The following is a 21,845-nucleotide window of genomic DNA, read 5'->3' on the forward strand; positions in this document are numbered from 1 at the left end:
TCTTTTGAGTGAAGCTTAAGCCGATTTGGAAATCTATCTTTGCAATAAGACATTCATACAAAGTGAAACATTTAAAAAAAAAGAAAAAAAAAGGGGGGGGGGGGGGGGGGGAATAAACATGGAAATGAAGGTAACTTTTGAAAGAATTGTTTCCAGGATGTTTTAAATGAAAGAGTTCATGGGGGGAAAAAAGGTAAACATATCAGAATGAAATACGCTAAACCATTTTTGTTTGATTTTGTTCATTCTTTTTAAATTAAACAAGTTATAATGATTTTCACTGAGGACAGACTTCCTCAGTTCTGTAGCCAAAAGTGGCCATATTTGGGTGAGAGGGTGGATATGCTAAGTTAAGCCTAATGCTTAACTAAAGTTTAGTTAACAAGCTACGACCATAAAACCCAAATATTTGCATAATAAGCTGACTTATAAAATCTTTTTCCTACTAATCTGATCAAAAACCTCTCTATCACATAGTATCACTCTAAAGGTAATTCCAATTCAATTCAGTGTTTTTTATACAGCGCCAAATTACAACAGCAGTCGCCTCAAGGCTCTTCATATAAAAGGTAGACCCTACAATAACACATACAGAGAAAACCCCAACAATTATATGACCCCATATGAGCAAGCACTTTGGCGACAGTGGGAAGGAAAAACTTCCTTTTAACAGGAAGAAACCTCTCAGGTTTCAAACCAGCTCAGGGAGGGACGGCCATCTGCTGTGAAGGGAGAAAGACGAAATAAACGACATGTGGAAGAAATTCCATCAGAAATGCTCCAAAAGGAACCAACACTGACTCCAGCTGGCTGAGTTGAGGCCTGGCTAACAAACTATGTTTAGGACATCTGTCACTCAAAACAGTGACACCTCTGACTCCAGTGTCCAGTTCAATAAGGGGAGGTCACTTGGAAAAGGTGATCATTGTTTATTGAGATATAGGATTTAATGTATTTGGCAATTAGACTGTGATGATCCATCACGGCAAAATGGAATCCCATCGGTGATAGGATTTAGGACAGGACCCCCAGAGTCCAGATGCTGGGGGTGGTGAAGATGAAAACTGAGGCACGGCTGGAGCTCTGACTGAGGTGTCTTTGAGGTGGAGATGAGGAGGAGGTGGGTTCCACAAATGAGAGTCTGAAAGGCAGGAGAGCACAGATTTAAACCATACAACGTGGAGGCTGATTGGCTCACAGGAGACGGGTAAGAAGATGATTGGACTAAAGCAGTAATGACACTATTGATATTTACAGTGCGGGAAAGTGGTAGTCATGTAAAGAACAGGAAGCAAAAACCCAGAAAAGCCGGCAGATGAATGATTACAGATATTCCTTATTGAACTTATGTATAAGCTTCATTTAGAAATAAATAATCCCCAAAATCATGTAAAGAGAAACTCATAAAGACCAAATTGTACTAGGCTGAATATATGGCACTTTTTCTTTTCCGCTCTAGAATTGGCTCTTTAACACAGGACTCTGTCATTTTGACTGACTGTTGGAGCCACTGTTAAGTGGTTATAGAGGGAAGGACCGTTTTGGGCTTAATATTTAGCCCCCAGACAAATTGATTGGCAGATTTTGTCATAAATTTAAAATCCCATTTTTAAATACTGCTTTGCTCTGTTTTACATCATTGTTGGCAGAATATTGTATCCATCAATTTTGGCTTTTAGTGTCAGATAAAGATAATCAAAGCAGATGAAACAAGACTGAAAATGTTAGTTTTAGAAATACAAATTTGAATATCTTTATTTAATTAGTTCTTTGTGGCTACATTACAAATATTCTTGCTGCTGGATCAAGATTTAATTGATTTAATTGATCTCTATCCTATTTAAATATGATATGTATCACTACTCTTTATCAGTACAGAATTTTGCCCAACCTCTTGGTGCAGAGAACGGTAGTGGGTTTCATTTCTGAGCACTTTATTATAGATAAAGGGCTCTTCCCTGTGTGTTCTGGGACAGGATGTTTAATGTGGTGAAGGAAGTACTTCAGCATCTACGCTGACAGCAGACTAAAGTGGAAGACCAACACAGACGCTGTATACAAAAAGAGAGTGAGCAGGTTCTAATTCTTCAAAACACTATTCTAGTCTGCTGTGGCAAACATGTGCAGCATCAGAGCTGGTGACACCAACAGACTAACTAAACTGATGAGGACGACAGGCTCTGTGACAAACTGGAGACTTTTAAAGCTATGTTAGACAGAAGTGACTGAACAAACTGTTGTGGATATTGGGTACTTCTAACCACCCTCTGTGTCACTTACTGGACAAGCAGCAGAAAACTTCCTCTAAGAGACTGATTCATCTCCACTACCACAAGGAAAGCTGCAGCAAATCTTTCGTCACTCAGTTTGTGAGCTCCACTCACTTCTAGTATTCTCTTCACGGCACAATTGCTAAGAAGGTCCTTTAAATTGGACATTTCAAAAAAAGTTTATAATGGATACATCATTGGGAAAGATGTGTTCCCGTGGAACAGAAAACATTTAAGTTCTACAAAAATCAAGAAACTCATATACCCCTGTTACTATACTACAGCTTTACACACACACACACACACACACACACACACACACACACACACACACACACACACACACACACACACACACACACACACACACACACATCAGGTGTTGCTATCCTAGTGGGGACATCTCATTGACATAATGCTTTTCCTAGCCTTTTCCCCTAAACCTAACCATCAAAAATGAATGCCTAACCCTTACCCTAAACCTAACCATAACCCAATTGTAATCCTGAAACTAAAACCACATTTTGAGTGTGAAAAATGCCTTCAACCCCGTGGGGACCTGGATTTTGGTCCCCACCAGTATAGTAAATTTCAGATTTTGGTCCCCACCAAGATAGCAAGAACTGGAACACGCATGCACACAGACACACACACACCAAGGTCTTCCAGGTCAACCTAATGATTTGTTGGTTGAAAATTGACTTTATAACATAGAAACTAGGATTCTTGTGTGTGGTGTGTATTTTCAACATATCCACACCACATAAAGCTATTTAAAACTACTACCATTGTTTCTACTGACAACCTATTGGCATATGGTCAATAATATATGGCAGTTCTAAATATCACATTATTTTACTATTTATTATTTCATTATTTTACTTTGTTTTGTACAATACTGAAACATTACAGCGATATCCATTTAAAACATATCAGCTTGAATATATGTACAATGTTCCTGAATAAGTATTATAGTCTTTTTTTTCATTGTGGTTAAAGAGTGTCACAGTCTTAGAAATGGCTTTGTAACCATTCTTACACTAAAGGACGTCAATGATGTTGTTTCTCAGCTGTTCATGAGTTTGTTTAGAACAGGGGTGGCAAACTCCAGGCCTCGAGGGCTGGTGTCCTGCAGGTTTTAAATCTAACCCTGGGTCAACACACCTGAAACAAATGATTAGTTCGTTACCAGGCCTCTGGAGAACTTCAAGACATGTTGAGGAGGTCATTTAGCGATTTAAATCAGCTGTGTTGGATCAAGGACACATCTAAAACCTGCAGGACACCAGCCCTCGAGGCCTGGAGTTCGACACCTGTGGTTTAGGACATACATGACACATCATGTGTTGCTTTTTGGGATGTTTTGGCCTACTTCACTTTGTCAGACAAGATTTTATTTATGTGTTTTCTCATTTCAACAGGTTTGACAGTAATCAGGCTTTGGTGATGCTAGTCAGCTTGGCTTGGCCACTAAATGTGGTTAATCACAGTTAATTTATTATTACATCATTTCCACGTACATCCATGTTTGGATAGCTTTTTTCCTGTAATAAATGTAACAATTTAAAAAACTGCATTTTATATTCACTTAGGTTAATTTTTGTCTAACATTAAAATTTATCTGATGATCTGAAACAAATAAGTGTGACAAATATACAAGAAAGGAAGGGAGAAATAAATCCCATGAACAGTGCAGGAGTGAGTTTCAAAGATGAGGGCTACTCAAGAGATTAGAGAATTGTCAGCATATAGAGACAGAATTATTGCAAGAATATGGTTAAAAGCCCAGTGTCAGCCTTGTACCTTGTATTTAGTGTTACTTACCATGTCTCATTAGTTTTATTCAGTTCACCTGCTCCTTGTTTTCCCCAGCTCTGTTGTCTCTCCCTGACCGCCTCTTATGTATATTTAAGCACAGTTTTCCTCAGGTCTTTGTTGTGTCATACTGTTGTTTCCCATCCTGCATGTTGCTTATATGATTCCTGCTTGGATTTATAGCTTTTGTTTTTATCAGACTGAAATTGTTCAGACGATTGTTAGTGAGGTGAGCGTAAAAAAAAAAAGTATATTTGTAACTGGACAATAACTATTTTGGTTTGCAATGGGTTTCTTAAGAAGTGGAATTATCCCAGCTGTTTTGAGATGTAGATTAGGGAAGACAATATAATGACAATTATTAAAGTAGAAGAACAGGACAAATGGAATTTAACCACATGAATTGAAGTGGGTAAAAATGAGAGGTAGGTTTAATTTTCTTAACAAATCCAGATATTTCCTCTAAAGTCAGGAGTTCGGTGCTAGAAAGAAAAGAGGGGCTCAAGTGGTTAAAGAGTGGTGTTTTTACAGCAGCAGAAAGAGCCCTAGTATTCAGCACACCTGATTAGTGTTGCATAATATTCAGATTTAGCTGTAGACAGAGCATCCTTAAAGAGCATATTCTTAAGAACAACGAGACAGGTCTTTGTGTGGAGGTGTTCCAAGTGGCAGCCTTTAACTTTAAGCTGAGGCAATTTCGGGGTGAAGCAGGGAGTGGACTGGATGTAAAAAACAGTTCAAAATTTCAAAGGAGCAGAAGACTGTGTAGTCTATTGTTAAAGGATACCTGTTCATCAGAAATAGATAAACTGGGTCTATTATGCATGCTGTCAATTCCATTGGAAAAGGCAGTGGTATCAATGTTTTTAATGTTGCAATATGAAATAGAGTGAAAAGAGTTTGTTTAGATAATAACATTAAAAAACAGCTTATGGACTGATATAGAGGTCAGATGTTACTCAGTTCTGAGGAATAACAGAACAGCAGATAAGGCTAAAAATATGAACTTAAGAGTGGATGGGAAAAATCTAATTGCTCCAGGCCAAAACTATCGAGATGATGTGAAATCCCCTGTAAGATTATTAGTGATAGTCCATACGTACATTAAAATCACCCAGCAGAAAAACATTTCAGGACATGGAACAGACTGAATTAGCAAACTCAGAAAATTCACTTAAGAAGTTCTTGTTCAACTTTGGTAGACTTATCAAGTATAGTGGGAGTCTATTGTAAAACACTGGACTCAAATGAGGCATAGTTTTAGATATTTTTCTACTTTCCCCTCATTGTAGAGTATCAAGAGACCAGCACCACAACCACGCTCATACATACTCCCCTGCCCATGGAGAATAACAACAGGTGACTACTGTGGAGAAGATGAAACCATTGTTTTATTACACTGTCTGATTCTGACCAGATTCTTTAACCTGGATGGCATTACATTGGCCTCCAGTAACACTGAAGAATCTAGGAGTCGTTTTTGACCAGAATATGTCCTTCAGTGTGCATATTAAATGAATATGCAGGACTGCTGACTTACATGTGTGCTCTCGTCTATTCCCAGTCACTTCTGGTGTTCCCCAAGGCTCGGTCTTAGGCCCTCTAGTCTTCATAATAGGAGGAGCACCTCCTTACCTTTCTGATCTGTTAAGCATTACTTCTTCTGCCGGCTCACTTCGATCTTCTTCTATCCAACTTGCTCTGCCTTCTTTCGGCCTCACCATGGGAAGCAGAGCCTTCAGCTGCTCTGCTCCCAGCCTGTGGAGCTCTCTACCCCCAGATATAAGAAACATTGGTTCTCTCCCTCAGTTTAAATCCCAACTCAAAACCCATCTGTTCAAATCTGCATATTCACTGTAAACTAATTATTTTATCTTGTGCTTTTTGTTTTTTTATTGTTCTTCATTATCATTGTTCTATTATGTGTCTTATTCTATATTAAGTGTCCTTGGGTGTCTTGAAAGGTGCTTTTAAATAAATAATGTGGTTCCTGGAGTATTTAAAAGCAGAATGGGAGGCAGAGCCTTCAGCTTCCAGGCCCCACTTCTGTAGAACCAGCTCCAGTTTGGATTCAGGTGACAGACACTATCTCTACTTTTAAGATTAGGCTTCAAACTTTCCTTTTTTAAAAAGTATAAAGGTTGGATCAGGTTATCCAGAATCCTCCCTTAGTTACACTGCAATAGGTCTAGGGATTCCCATGATGCACTGTTTGTTCTTTACTCAGCTTTTTCACCACTCTGCATTTAATCATTATTTACTCTCAGCATCTTGTCCGGTTCTTCCTGTTGAAAATGGGTTTTTCCTTCCCACTCTCCCAAGGCGCTTGCTCATAGGGGCTCATCTGATTTCTGGGGTTTTCTCTGTATTATTGAAGAGTCTCTACCTTGCATTATAAAGTACCTTGAGGCGACTGTTGTGATGTTGTTGCACTATATAAATAAAATTGAACTAAGTAGCCATATTCCATTTTCTAAGAGACTAAGCTGTTGATAGGATTTGAGTTCTTATTTTCTCTTTGAGGCCAAGTGGTGCTAGAGTTTTGTAGTTTGATTTTTTTTTTTTTTTTACGTGTGACTTTCAAGCAAAATCTCCCTGGTTTGCACTATGGAGGGGACATAAATGCCTTCTCGGTTGTGTCAGCAAATGCATCCAGTGTGTTTAAAAAAACAATAAATGAATAAAAACTGTAAAAATCCTTTGTGAATAAAAAAGTGGCTGCAAGTATCTTATAACATTCTGGTCCAGTTTCCATACTGGCAGTAATTCATCATGGTGGTCTCAGTCCCAGTAGTGTGAAATTTGGGGCATATCTGGGCCCCAAACCACAGGGTCTGGTTGGCCACTTAATCTGGGCCTCGAGCTCCACCTTGGACACTGGTATTGCCGCCCACATTCTGCTCTGGTTTGTGTGGGCTGGGTCTGCCCACCTTGTCCTCATTTGGGCTGCAAAGGAGCATGTTTGCTGGGGTATAAGTTTGCAATGTTTATATTGTTAAAGAATAATTTTGAAAGAGTGGTATCTTGTCAGAGTGAAGCCATTACTACTTATGCCTAAAAGAATACAAAGCTTAACAAATGAAAGCCAGATCAGGTCATCTATATTGGTAGAAAAGCATTTTTTGTCCAGCTTTGCACATTTTCTGCATTTTTGAATGATGTGATTTGTTGTTTTCATCTTGAGGAGCCACAGTAACCAGTGTCATGAGCAGTAAAGCTGTAGCATTATTAATCAAAATAATCACCTTCTGGAGGAGCGAACGCTTGGTGACTGTTCTGCACTGAGCTAGGCTTTAAATGTAAGCAGCATACTTAAGATGGCAACCTGTGGCATGTTACAGAAGTAACAATGTGTTTTATTATAAATAAAATGTCAGAAAATATTTAACTTTATCACTCTACTGAATCTGCTAAGCCATACAAACAAACAAACCAATCAGCTAACCTCCTTGACACAGGGAAAGATCAAATCAGACAAAAACAGGATATAAATATGATGTCCTTTATTACCCGCAAATAACTGTACACTGTCATCATGTCACAATTCAGCCTTTTTTACAACTATACCATGAAGCAGACCTGAGCAGTTACATATGACTTCTGAAACCAGTGTCTCTCATCAGCCTCCAGGAAGATGAACCCCTGAGAAAAATCTTCACGTTGCACCTTTAAGAGATTTCATTCTGAACCACCAGGATTTACACGTGGGGAGAAAAATGCAATACATTTGTTAATCTGAGGGTGTCTGCATTATACACTCCAGTTTCTGAGCTGGAGCCTCATTGTCTTCAGTGTGTTGTGCTCTCGCTGACTCCACCTCCGAGCTGGCCATTAGCGCTGACTCCCTCTGTGTGAGCCGCTCAAGGACCAAATCAGCGGTGCTGGAGAGACTGTGCTGCAAAGACAAAGGGGAGTGAAATAATGAGTGTCTGCAGGGGTGACAATGCTAACGTGTGGATTAAGATATTTATTTTTCCACAAGCAGATCATGGTGATTCTTTTTCTTTGGAGCTTAATATGGATGCTTTCTCATTCCAGCTGCTCAGTGATGAAGAATAGCACTTGAATCACAAAAGCTCATTCTGAAGGCGAAATCCAACTAAAATCATTAATGAAGTCATAAACGTGGGCTAAAAACCACATGAAATCATTTTCCGTTTAAAGTTTTGCAGCTGGCAACTCGATGTCAGCTCAAATACTTCTTCTTAGCTTGAGTTCAGCAGGCAGTGACCATGAGGACGCTACACAGTACCATGACTGTCACACAGGTTTCAGCTACAAACCTGTAAGATGTGCAGTCCCTTCAGTGTGAGAACAGCCAGCTCTCTCAAACCATCTGCAGTTAAATCCAAGTATATGAGGGACAGCAAAGGACTTTTGAAGCTCCGTCTCCACTGCAGCTGAAACTGTCCATTTTGTCCACTTCCCATGGGCTGGAATTTATAACACAGCAATTCCTGCATTATAGAAAAAGAGGATTTATATATAAATCTATCATTTTAAATCAAAAAACAAAACCTATAATCTTTCCCTTTCAATCATACTCACTTCCTCCGTACCTACTTTGCCACTTTATTCATGAGCAGATCTTCTATATTCTTACAATCAGAAAATCCCATGAAGACAGAAAGCTGTTAGTGTATCCTGCTAACGATACGGTGCCTATGTTTCATTTATTCCTCTGAGCCAGCGAGGTCCATTTATATTCAAAAACTATTAAAAACAGATCAAGAAGTCACAACAATGCACCGGCTCATATCTTCCTTCTTTGCTGTGAACAAACAGTGCAGTTTGTTTTGAGTCAATCCCACACATCCACAGCATCCTGCTGGTGAAACTAATCACCAGAGTAGAAATTATTTTTCTACAGCTACAAGTAGTAATAAATGCACTCCTTTTTTCCCAGTTAAGACCTACAATAAGTAGCATTTCCATGAAATGACTGGGCCTTTATCTTAAGTGGCAAGCAGTGAAAAAGATTTGTGTTCAATGGCAACCATCAATCATGGAGCTAAGGGCTTCAGGCCAAGGGTTTAAGTATTAAGAGATGGATAAATACATTGACTTTTATTAAAAAAGTAAAATAAATAAATAAAATACAGCCTATCCATTAGTAAAGGTCTTACCTGTCCATATGTGCCCAACAGCACCTCCTTCTGCCCGTCAAAATCCAGATCGATGACCAGAGCACAAACTACTGCGTCCCACTGGTCACTTTCCAAGAGGCATGTGGCCTGGGACAAACCGTCCTTCTGGACATCTCTGCAATAAAAGACATGCAACAAAAAAACCTACAATTTCTTCGTCTTCAGAGAGAAAGCAAAACTGCACAAAACCATTCATTTGTCTCTGACCTGTACACAATTGCCATCTCTATGGTACTGGCCACTAGTAGGTTATAGCTTTCCATTTCCACACCTGGAAAAGAAGAAGAAACGGACAATCTTGAGGTGCGCTGCAGATTCACAAAGTGAAGCAGAGATCAGATGTAACAGAGGAGTATCGTACCGGCCTCTGTGTGGAAGCTCAGAGGGAACAGCAGCACGGTAGAGATTGGACTGTCAAACTGGACCCGCCAGCTCTGCAAAACCTCTGACATAAACACACACAGACACAATACTGAAAACACACTTGGGGACATCAATGATAAAGCCAAAATGATGGATAGACACACCTATAAACTTAATATTGCATGGACGTAATTAGGCTTTGGCTTCTTTTAACATACTTCAACAAATCTTTAATCGAACTAGACAACTTTTTATTGTAGAGAGCATTGTATGGTGGAATGTAACCTATGTTATGCTATGTGTGGGAAAGAATCTCATTTAACATTTTAAAGATTTATAGTCAAGAACTCTCACTCTGGTCTTGATGCCAAGTGTCATGTCTGGGGAAAACCAGACACCTCTCACTACCTTGCCAATACCATCGCTACAGTGAAGCATGGTGGTGGCTGCATCACGCTATGCAGCAGGAACTGGGAGACCAGTCGAGGGAAAGATGAATGTATCAATATACAGAGCCATTCCTGATGATAGCCAGAGTGGTCTGGACCTCAGGGTGGGAGTAGATTCATCTTCCAGCAGGACAACAACCCTAAACACAGCCTACATAACAAAGGAGTAGCTTTGGGTGAGTGGCCCAGCCAGAGCCCAGACTTTAATCCGATTGAAAGAGAATGGAGAGATTTGAAAGTGAACCGACACTCCAACCTGTTGGAGCTTGAGCGATTCTGTAAGAAGAATGGGAGAAACTTCTCAAAAATAGGTGTGCTAGCTTGTAGCTTCATACTGAAAAAGACTTGAGACTGCAATTGCTGCCAAAGGTGCTTCAACAAAGTACTGAACAAAGGCTGTGAATACTTACATGTACATCCATGTCATATTTTTGGTTTTTCACCTTGTGATTGTGGAGCATTGTGTGCACAATTTTGAGGTGAAAAATGAATTTCATTTATTTTTGGAATAAGGCTGTAATGTAACAAAATGTGTAACAAGTGAAGTTGTGAATACTTTTCGGATGCACTGTATGTTCAGCATTCCTGCAGAGAAGCCGGGAGTTCAGTTTGACTAAGTCAGTGGTGGTTAAGGAATCATGAGACAGTCGTGTGATGGAGCGACTCTAAGAGGAACGTTCAAGTACGTTCCACTCGCCTCACCTAGCTCAGTCTGGCTGACCACAGCTAGCCCAACACAGCCATTCTGACAGCCAAACACCGAGAGCCGCCGGCCTCCAGCTATGCTCTGTATATCCATCCATAACACACTGCACAGAGAGAAGGAAACAAAAACGTGTTTACAGATGATACGTGTGTTTTTTTCTCGTATCGATAACAATGAAAGTATTTACCCAACTATCATAGTTTGCTTCCAAGAAGCCAAACGTTCTTGTCATTGTTAAAGTAGACACACTTGTTCAGGCTTTCTGGAAGTCATTCAAACTTTTTCTTTGGACACTGGCTACTTTTTCCCTTTTTTCAGAGAAATGCTTTTTGTTTGTTAAGCCGTTATTATTATGATGCTAAATAAACAACAGCTTGATTAAAAAAGGCACCTAACTCAAGGGACGAATCTTTGCTTTCTACACATAATAGACAACTTAGTAAAAAACTAATTTTAACTTGTATCATTAGACAGTTCGTTACTAGCGGCCCATCACAAAAAATACAAATTGCTCCCAGTTCATTAGTTTAATCTTTGGAAAATTTCCAGAGATGTGCCTGACAGTTTGATGGGCATAAAATTATATTTTTGTGCCAACGAGGTGATTCCCAAAGAGCTACAGTACTGGGAATAATTATTTGGCCTCTTCCTGATTACTTAGCTTTGCGTAAATCTATCATACTTAAATGTTTCAAATCATCAAAGGAATTTTTATATTCAAAGATAACCCGAGGAAATGCAAAACTCAGTTTTTAAATTATGAATTTAATTTATTTTATGAAGAAAAAAAACTATTCAAGCCTACCTGACCTGTCGGAGAAAGAAAGGAAAGCGTCTGGCACTCTCGGAGTAATTTGGGTAGGCTGGCTGGGTAGGAAGGTTCCTGCTATTTCAGGTTTTTTCTATTTGTTAATAATGGCTCTCACTGTGATTTGCTGAAGTCCCACATCTTTGGAAATTTCTTTTTTACACTTCCCAGACTGACAGATATCAGTGACTTTGTTTTTCATCTCTTGCTGAGTTTCTTTAGGTCCTGACATGATGTGCTGCTTTTTCTTTTAGAGCTCTTTTTCACAGTAAATCTATTCATTTCATTTTGTTGCCTGGTGTATAACAATGATCACTTTATGAGTTTTAGTATTATCTGTATTTATTTGTTTCTCGTTAAATCATTATTGTTTGGGAGGTGTCGGCAGGTATTACACAACAAATCCAACATTTTTTAAAGGCACTGAGCAAAGAACAAGACCAAAAACTGAAGACTTTCCCCATACTGAGGGTGTGAATGCTTGTCTGTCTCTCTGTGTTAGCCCTGCTGCAGGTTGGCAACCAGTCTAGCGTGTAGCCGCATCTTGCCCTATGGGAGCTGCCTCAAGCCTCGTCGTGACCCTTAATCGGATAAGTGGAAAAAGAATGGATGATAGATCTGAAACATGTGGGACTTGTCTCGGTCTCATTGTTCAACTCTCAGTGTTGCTGACTGTTATTATATGCACCATCCTCTTCGTAACTTCGTATCTTAAAACATTCTTTCCACATTTCCATGCTTCCTTCGTTACTCAAACTTCAGTAAATGACACTATAATGACATTATCGTTCTTGTGTATAGTAATAGACCTGCTAACTGAGTACAAACAAACTGTACAAACAGTGATCAGAACAGTAAGCTGGATAATGTGGGAAATCATGAATCTGATTAACAGAGAAACACATAATGCTCATCCCTCATCAAACCCAATCAGCCCAGCGGCCACATCCAGAGAGATGAGAGCTGAAGGGACTCACTTGCTGGGAAGCTGCTGCAGCTCGGGGAAGAGTCTCTCCACTGGCTGCTCTTCAAACTGATGCAAGGAGGCGTTCTGTTAGACACAAGAGAGTCAGGCTGAATGCAACGCTGATGTTTGCATGATCAAAGTAAACATCTTCAGATATACAAAGTTACAACAGATTACAATCATATTTTATCTCCAATGCTTCCTGTAGTATTAGTTCTGTTGCATGCATCTATATGGTTTCATTTTAAATTTTGGAAGACGATTAGGATTTTTTTTTTCCACAGTTTTGGAACAAAAATCAGAATTCTGACTTTTTTTCATAAAATTCTTTTAAAAAGAATTTTTTTAATGATTTTTCCTGTCTGATTATATTCAGGTTCCTAAGTGAACACTAAAGCAGGGTTTACTTGCTGTGATCTTTCCTCCTGTTCATGCTAGCCATAACAAAATCCCTTTATTATGTGCTTCCAGTGGAGGTGACGAGGAAGAACAAAGCACAGTTCTTGTTTTCTGCTAGTATGAGGCTTCAGAAGTATGACTGAGACAAATCCAATGGCTGTTTGGTCCAACACTCCCTCTGGAATTTCCAGGGATGGTGTCCCTGCTGAGCTGCAGTGGAGCTTAGACAACACATAGAGTGGGTTTCACAGTAAACAGGCTCTCACTGTGGAAGACATTTTTATTTTTGGCTCTTCTGAAAGGCTGAAGCCAGATTTTACTTTATGTTCAACAATATTTTTAAAGAAAGATGTTTGAAGATTTTTTCCCCACAGCTTCCACTGGGAACACAAAGAGAAGCCATCCAACCATTTACTTTCTGATGGTTAGACATGAGAGGTGATTCCCAACTCTAATGTCTGCAATCCCCTACTTAGTCTGCTGCTACCGTGACTCCACATAATGGATAAAGGGACTTACTAGAGAATACATTGATACACAGATGAGAAGGAGACAAATATTTTAAGTTGTCATTAGAATGCACTGATCTGGTATTGTCTCTGACCTCCTTGTAAAGGTGGATCCTCTGGTCATGACCGCTTAGCAGAAACACCGTCTCACTCCCTCCTTCAGCACACTGCACTCTGACAGACAGAGGGAGACAAGCTCACTCACATGATAAATGGTAAATGGACTGGTACTTATATACATTATACTGCTACTTCGATATATTTCTACTTAATTTGAGCACTAAATGCTTTCTACTTCGAGTCTCACTCACCCAATCACACATTCATACAGCTTCTATCTATACCTAAGCATTTTATTTGTACTGGTACTTTAACACAGACAGAAGGAGCCAGGAGTCAAGCTACCGACACCCTGACTGGTAGACGACCTGCTCTACCTGAGAAAAACATTACATTTACTATCCAGACACACACACACACAGTCTGTACTTAAACTGCTCAGTGACTGAGCACAGCCATAAAGACACTAAAGCCCATTCATGAATATTCCTGTACCAGCTCATGAAAAATGATGGACTCCAGCTGAGAAACTGAGTCAGCCTGCAGAAACACGATGATTCAGCACAGCAATAGGATATAAAATGTGGTAACAATAGATTTATCAGTACTTGAGAAAAACATTAAATATTTAACAGCACTGAAATCTCAGTTGTCAAGTAGCTAAAGTTGTAATGCTACCAGCCTGGAGTTGTGTTTCTGTATTTTGTAATGATTGATAATCATATAAACGGTCCACAGTTCTGCAGAATGATTATTGTGCATGTATTTTTTATTTACTTTTAATTGTTTTCCATGTATTCTTGTTTTAAAATGTCTACAAAATGTGTGATTTTTTAGCAATTTTCTGAGCTATTTTTAAGCTAAACTGTCCAACATGAATCTAATAGACTTGGGCAGGACATCAGCTCACCTCCTGAATGTGAGCCAGGATGTATGTGTGTTATTCCTCTGCTGTCTGTTTCTATGATAACAGCAGGGGAAGCACACAAACAAGCTTCTGCTCCCTCAACTGAAGTGGATTTTCTTCCTTGCTGGAATCCCAAACACAGGTGCCAGCATCATATTGATCAGCGTGTCATTTCATGCTGCTTGATTAGTAGGAGTACGCTGCAGCAGCGCGTACACTCAGACACTGTCAGAGTTTTGGCCATTAGAACTCTGAACTCTTTCACTATGTAAGCAAAAACAGCATGAGCAAAGACGTCACGAATATCTTTTACATGAGTCATCTTTCACGTTAAACTGCCAAAAATCACATTTTGCATATCCAGCTTCAGTGTGAAGCCCTTACAGCCACCACCTGTATTGTGCCTGTTTGTTTCTTAGTAATTTCTGATTGACGCTACAGCCCAAAGGAGATCGTCATAACCTGCAGTAGGAGATCAGGAAGAGCTCGGTTTTCTCTTTTAATTCTTGGTTAAAACTATGTGGCAAAATCTGCAAGGTTAGTTACCATGGTGACTATAGTCAGCAAGAACTATCTTTGTACAGCAGCAAACTTACTCTGTGTGGTAAAGCTGGAAGGGCGTGAACTGCAGCTCCAGATTCAGGCAGCTCTCTGTTCAGAGAAACACGACATGATCAGGACATGTCAGCGAGAGCACAACACATACGCAGACAATGCATCGCTCACGTGCAATAGAGTCCAGGTTGAACTCTGAGCCAGGTTCATAGTCACAGTAGATATTTAGGAATGGAGTGGCTTTGTCCCCAGAGTCCTGCGAGGAGATCAGCCATGAATCAGTATGCTTCTACCATGGCACAGTTCATACTCTGATTTTAAAGTTACAATACCTTAATGAAGGTGATGCCCACCACCAGACCTCTCTTGGGTGGAGACTTGATGAAAGCATCGATTGATACGATCTCTGCATCAACTAGATAAGAAAACAGAGTCAAACCTTTTCAGCACTGAGCGACTACAAACAACAACGTGCATCATAACAGAATTAACATACGACCGTACACCGACAGCTTCATCATTCATTTCAGACTTACAGAATGATTTATCTTGTTTGTTTTTTCTGAAATAACAGGATAAATATTCAGAGAAAATGTTTCATTATAAGGCAGAAAATCTGTTTTGTTGCTCTGCGCTAATGAGAGAGAGATGCTCTCCTTCATGAAGTGAGATCTATATTGTTAACCTCCACCAATATCATCTACAGTATATTGCTCAGACCCTTTATGTTTATTTGAAAACTTTTTTTAGAATACAAAATATATTCAGCAGATACACTGTGATGTCATTTAAAACGAAAACAAAAATGTATGCCCTACGCAAACTCTACAGACTAGAAGAAGAAATATAAAACGTATATTAAAGCAGTAAATATTCAACATCACCATTAAAATAAAGAACACATTCATGTATCAGTTCTGAATAGTTCTTCACCACCCTTCACACCATTTATATGAAACGCAGCAACACTTTCTCTTCTGTTGTGAAAGTATTTCATTGATCATATCACAATGCCTTCATTTATTACCCGATTCACTTATTAAGCTCCCTGTACCACTGTATTTAAGTTTGATCACTATGGCCACTGATTATTGTTTTTATTTTGCTTTTTTCTGTTTTGTTTGATTTTCTGTCATTTGTATCTTTTTAGTGCTGTTACATTGTATTTATTCATACTGTATCCCAGCGGTCCCCAGCCTTTTTTGCATCACAGACCGGTTTATGTCCGACAATATTTTCACGGACCGGCATTTAAGGTCCCTATTGCCAGTCTTGGCAGCCGGGGGTCAGTCCGCCAGGGCCTCCGCTCCTGGCCGCCACCCGGCACACAATGCACCCGACCCCTATGGCGCCTCCTGCGAGTGGTGGGCCTGCGGGAGGATGGGCCCATGTCTCCTCTTCGGGCTGTGCCCGGCCGGGCCCCATGGACTAAGGCCCGGCCACCAGACGCTCGCCCTCGGGCACCCTCCCCGGGCCTGGCTCCAGGGCGGGGCCCCGGTAACCCTATCCCGGGCAGGGTAAACTGTTCCCTCGATGTCCTTTTCATAAGGGTCACCTCTCTGGTGGGGAAGGAGCCTGAGTTAGTGCGTGAGGTTGAGAGGTACCGGCTAGATATAGTCGGGCTCACCTCTACACATGGCTTGGGCTCTGGAACCAGTCTCCTGGAGAGGGGCTGGACTCTGTCTCAGTCTGGAGTTGCCCCTGGTGAGAGGCGGCGGGCTGGGGTGGGTATCCTAATATCCCCTCGGCTTGCTGCCGGTACGTTGGGGTTTTTCCCGGTGGACGAGAGGGTTTGTTCCCTGCGCCTTAGGGTCGGGGAACGGGTCCTGACAGTCATCTGCGCTTATGCGCCGAGTGGCAGTTCAGAGTACCCAGCCTTCTTAGAGTCCCTGGGGGGGGGGGGTGCTGGAGGGTGCTCCACCTGGAGACTCTGTTGTCCTGCTGGGAGACTTCAATGCTCACGTGGGTAACGACAGCGAGACCTGGAGGGGCGTGATTGGTAGGAACGGCCTCCCTGATCTGAACCCGAGCGGTGCTCTGTTATTCGACTTCTGTGCTAATCACAGTTTGGCCATAACGAACACCCTGTTCGAACATAAGAGTGTCCATAAGTGCACGTGGCACCAGGATGCTCTAGGCCGTAGGTCGATGATCGATTTTGTAATCGTATCAGCAGACCTGCGACCATATGTTCTGGACACTCGGGTAAAGAGAGGGGCTGAGCTGTCAACTGATCACCACCTGGTGGTGAGTTGGATCAGGTGGCGGGGTAAGACGCTGGACAGACCTGGTGCACCTAAACGCGTAGTGAGGGTGTGCTGGGAACGTCTAGCAGAGGCCCCAGTCCGCGAGATCTTCAACGCACACCTCCGGCAGAGCTTCAACAGCATTCCGAGGGAGACTGGGGACATTGAGTCCGAATGGACCATGTTCAGCGTCTCCATTGCCGAAGCTGCTGCATTGAGCTGCGGCCGCAAGGTGGTTGGTGCCTGCCGTGGTGGTAATCCCCGAACCAAATGGTGGACACCAGAGGTGAAGGGAGCCACCAGGCTGAAGAAGGAGTCCTATCGGGCTTGGTTAGCCTGTGGGACTCCGGAGGCAGCCGACAGGTATCGACAGGCCAAGCAGAATGCGGCTCGGGCAGTGGCTGAAGCAAAAACTCGGGTGTGGGAGGAGTTCGGAGAGGCCATGGAAAAAGACTTTCGGACTGCCTCGAAGAGATTCTGGCAAACCGTCGTCTCAGGAGGGGAAAGCGGTGCTCTACCTGCACTGTGTATAGTGCTGGCGGAGCGCTGCTGACGTCGACTGAGAAAATTGTCAGGCGGTGGAAGGAATACTTCGAGGACCTCCTTAATCCCACTGACACGTCTTCCGAGGAGGAAGCAGAGTCTGGGGATAAGGGGAATGACCCGCCAATTTCCGGGGGCGAGGTCACTGAGGCAGTTAAACAACTCCTTGGTGGCAGAGCCCTTGGTGTTGATGAGGTCCGCCCCGAGTTCCTGAAGGCTCTGGACGTTGTAGGGCTGTCCTGGTTGACACGCCTCTGCAATGTTGCGTGGAGATCAGGGGCAGTACCTGTGGACTGGCAGACCGGGGTGGTGGTCCCCATCTTCAAGAAAGGGGACCGGAGGGTGTGTTCCAACTACAGGGGGATCACACTCCTCAGCCTCCCTGGGAAAGTCTATGCCAGGGTGCTGGAAAGGAGAGTTCGTCCGTTAGTCGAACCTCGGATACAGGAGGAACAATGCGGTTTTCGTCCTGGTCGCGGAACACTGGACCAGCTCTTTATCCTTTCCAGGATACTTGAGGGTGCATGGGAGTTTGCCCAACCAGTCTACATGTGTTTTGTGGACTTGGAGAAGGCATTCGACCGTGTCCCTCGGGGTGTCCTGTGGGAGGTGTTGCGGGAATATGGGGTGTCTGGCCCATTGCTACGGGCCATTCGATCCCTATACAACCGTTGCAAGAGCTTGGTTCGCATTGCCGGCAATAAGTCGGACTCGTTCCCGGTGGGTGATGGGCTCCGCCAGGGCTGCCCTTTGTCTCCGGTTCTGTTCATCATTTTTATGGACAGGATTTCTAGGCGCAGCCAAGTGGCGGAGGGCTTTCGCTTTGGTGGCCTCAGAATCTCATCTCTGATTTTTGCAGATGATGTGGTTCTGTTGGCTTCATCGGGTGAGGGCCTCCAGCTCGCACTGGAGCGGTTCGCAGCCGAGTGTGAAGCAGCGGGAATGAGGATCAGCACCTCCAAATCTGAGGCCATGGTTCTCAGCCGGAAAAGGGTGGAGTGCCCACTCCGGGTCGGGGATGAGTTCCTGCCCCAAGTGGAGGAGTTCAAGTATCTCGGGGTCTTGTTCGCGAGTGATGGGAGAAGGGAGCCGGAGATCGACAGACGGATTGGGGCTGCAGCTGCAGTAATGCGGACGCTGCACCGGTCCGTCGTGGTGAAGAGGGAGCTGAGTGTAAAAGCGAAGCTCTCAATTTACCGGTCGATCTACGTCCCTACCCTCACCTATGGCCACGAGCTGTGGGTAGTGACCGAAAGAACGAGATCGCGGATACAAGCGGCAGAAATGAGCTTCCTCCGAAGGGTGGCTGGCCTCTCCCTTAGAGATAGGGTGAGAAGTTCGGCCATCCGGGAGGGGCTCAGAGTAGAGCAGCTGCTGCTCCACATCGAAAGGAGCCAGCTGAGGTGGTTCGGGCATCTGACAAGGATGCCCCCTGGGCGAGGTGTTCCAGGCATGTCCCACCGGGAGGAGGCCCCGGGGCAGACCCAGGACACGCTGGAGAGATTATATCTCTCGGCTGGCCTGGGAACGCCTTGGTATTCCCCCGGATAAGCTGGAGGAGGTGGCTGGGGAGAGGGAGGTCTGGGCCTCTTTGCTTAGGCTGCTGCCCCCGCGACCCGGCCCCGGACAAAGCGGATGAAGATGGATGGATGGATGGATGGATGGATGGATGGATGGCATTTAAGGTGTCGCGGAAAAATACAACAAAATAAAACCAAAAGAAAAGATTTATTAATAACACACTGGAAAAGACCCAGGGAAACCAAGTTTACGATAATAACGTTAAAAAAATAATGATAAAAACCGATAAAAACCCTGAAAACCATCAATTTTACACCCGGGCCTCAACTCTCGCAGCCTGGTACCAAACGACCACGGACCGGACCGGACTTGTACTGGTGCGTGGCCCAGGGGTTGGGGACCGCTGCTGTATGTTGTCTCAAACCGCATACAGCAGGAGAATATGTATATTCTCCTTTATTTAATCTGTTTTGTTGAAGGCTGGTTTTAAAGTTTTGGCTTCTGTGACACAATAAATTCCAGTCTTCAGCATAAATCAACAATCTTATCATTTTATAATAATATAGAAGGGATGCACTGATTGGGCGAAGGAAACAAAAAATCTTCATTACAATAACTGTTTCAAGTCTTCATCCTACTATCTGTGACATCTAATCTCAACAGAAAACCACGGGTGAGCTGAAATAATAAACATGACATGAGTCATGACATGAGTAATAAACATGACATGAGTCAAAAAGACTAATATCAGACCATATTTGTGCATTCCTATAGGTCATTCTGAAATATACAATCTGTACAATTGTTTAGTTGTTGCTTGAAGTGTTAAACTTCTGTAATTTTACGTGAGTAAAATATTCAGTGCATGCAGTTTATGTTGAAACACAGTCTTTCTATTGTGTTGTGTAGCTTCCTTACCTTAAGGACAAGCTCTGTAGCAACATCTATGTGCACATATCTGAGTACTTGCACAACAAAGGAGTAAAACAAGAGTTCTTTCCAGTCCCCACTCACTGGGGCCCCTATAGCTTCATTTTAAGTCGTCTATTGGTTGTTAAGGGGGGGAGGGGATAAAGTCTGTCAGACCTCAAAAACCAGGGGCCCCAATCATTGAACCTGTCTGTTTCTATGTGGCTTTTTTGTCATGCAAATTACTTTTTAGCCACTTACTTCCATTCACTCTTACTCCACAAGGACCATCTCATCACATGCTGGAGCCCTGACTTAACTGCAGCAGACTTCTGTACTTTGAACAGGTCTGCTGTTTACTGCACAGTATTGCCTGGATTGTGTCTTACAGTTCAGAACCAATGGGTGACAGCAGTTACGTCCTATCTGTTATGTACAGTCTATTTTCCAAACCCAGGGATCAAGTCCATAAGAAAAAGACTGTTAACACAGAGATGTTAATATACAGTCAGGTCTCTTCAAAGAGTCACACAAATGTAAGGAGTTTATAGACGACAGGAGAAGCTTGTCCTGATCCAAAAATCTACTTTGACGGATGCTGTCTTCTATAATTGCTTTTAAGATTTATTTTTTTTTTAATTTTTTTTTTATTTGATAGAAGATCCAGGAAACAGGAAAGGAGGTCTAGGTCTAATGTTTAATGTGTAAGAAATAGTAGAAATAAACATAATTTCTTCAGTACTGAAACTTGAGCACTTGACCCGTCTTTCCCCTGCGTACCTGGGATGTAAGTGAACTGAACCTCCTTGGCCACCGGTCGGATCTTCTGCTGCAGCTCCTGGTATCTGAAACACACCACCTTCCCCTTGAGAGTGGCCGCTAACAGCTCCTGCTCCCCGGCCTGACACAGCCCATAAATGTTGCTCTGCGACGGGAAGCGGCTGAAACTGTCCTCCACGAAGGGATACGATTCTCGGAGCATCTTGCAGGATACAAGCACAGTCACTGGTTTATATTAAGATTTGTATTAAACATTTAGACTTTTCCCCGTTCATGCTTGTGTAGTGGCTGCAGAGCCCTCAAACTCCACAACAATGAGTTGGATTAAAAATGTTCCCGCTCGTTCATTTTGAAATTCAGCTAACACTCTCCACAAATTGCATATCGACGCTAAAATAACTCAGTTAATATTATTTTATTCTGATATCACATATCCTCTAACGAGTGTCTCTAAGATATAATAAACAACTTGAATAGCCATAGACAGTACGCATGAAGAAAAATATCCGGGTTTGACCCGAGCTGCGTTCACTTTCATTGGAAATATGGGATTTAATATCTATAAGGGACTCAGGGGAGAGAAAACCCGGGCCACTGTGGACAAAACCGCTATCGGAATAATTGAAAATATTGCTATATTTTAGAAAGTAATTTTAAGGTAGATTTGTCGTTGTTCCCGTGAAATTTCTTCATTCTGTGGTCAAAACACAGCTGCCAGCTGACATTTTACGTGCATTTAAAATGTCACACATCCTTTACAGAGTAAAATCAGCCATTCTTTTTGAGGTACAAAAACGCTTAAATTGGTTGTAATTTAATATAAGCCTTCTCTCAGTTTGGTTTAATTCCTCCACTTTACTACGCCATGAAAGGCAGCGCGTGGCTTTTTTT

The 21,845-nt window shown here is 42.3% G+C and overlaps 1 protein-coding gene across 1 annotated transcript; it reads right to left on the bottom strand.

The window, feature by feature from the left end:
- Positions 1-7,566: 7,566 nt before the first annotated feature.
- Positions 7,567-21,489, bottom strand: kptn (kaptin (actin binding protein)). Its single transcript, XM_085469540.1, has 12 exons — positions 20,955-21,489; positions 15,288-15,370; positions 15,127-15,211; positions 14,997-15,051; positions 13,529-13,607; positions 12,536-12,609; positions 10,747-10,853; positions 9,594-9,677; positions 9,440-9,503; positions 9,212-9,347; positions 8,369-8,542; positions 7,567-7,980 (listed from the first exon to the last, which is right to left on the bottom strand). The coding sequence occupies exons 1-12, from the start codon at positions 21,154-21,156 to the stop codon at positions 7,816-7,818; spliced, it is 1,308 nt and encodes a 435-aa protein (XP_085325666.1). The 5' UTR covers positions 21,157-21,489; the 3' UTR covers positions 7,567-7,815.
- Between the last annotated feature and the right edge of the window lie 356 nt (positions 21,490-21,845).

Source organism: Copadichromis virginalis, linkage group LG10, assembly GCF_057382275.1.
Source record: "Copadichromis virginalis isolate Kocher_CV1m ecotype Utaka linkage group LG10, C_Virginalis_male_GT1.1, whole genome shotgun sequence".
NCBI lineage: Eukaryota > Metazoa > Chordata > Actinopteri > Cichliformes > Cichlidae > Copadichromis > Copadichromis virginalis.

What these genes read in the sequence shown, in the direction of transcription:
- kptn (XM_085469540.1), bottom strand. Translation starts at nt 21,156, where the DNA reads ATGCTCCGAGAATCGTATCCCTTCGTGGAGGACAGTTTCAGCCGCTTC. An exon ending in CTGCAGCAGCTTCCCAGCAA is followed by an intron (nt 10,854 to 12,535) that starts GTGAGTCCCTTC and finishes CTCTCTGTGCAG; the next exon opens with TGTGTTATGGATGGATATAC. An exon ending in GAGCTTCCACACAGAGGCCG is followed by an intron (nt 9,504 to 9,593) that starts GTACGATACTCC and finishes CTTCTTTTCCAG; the next exon opens with GTGTGGAAATGGAAAGCTAT.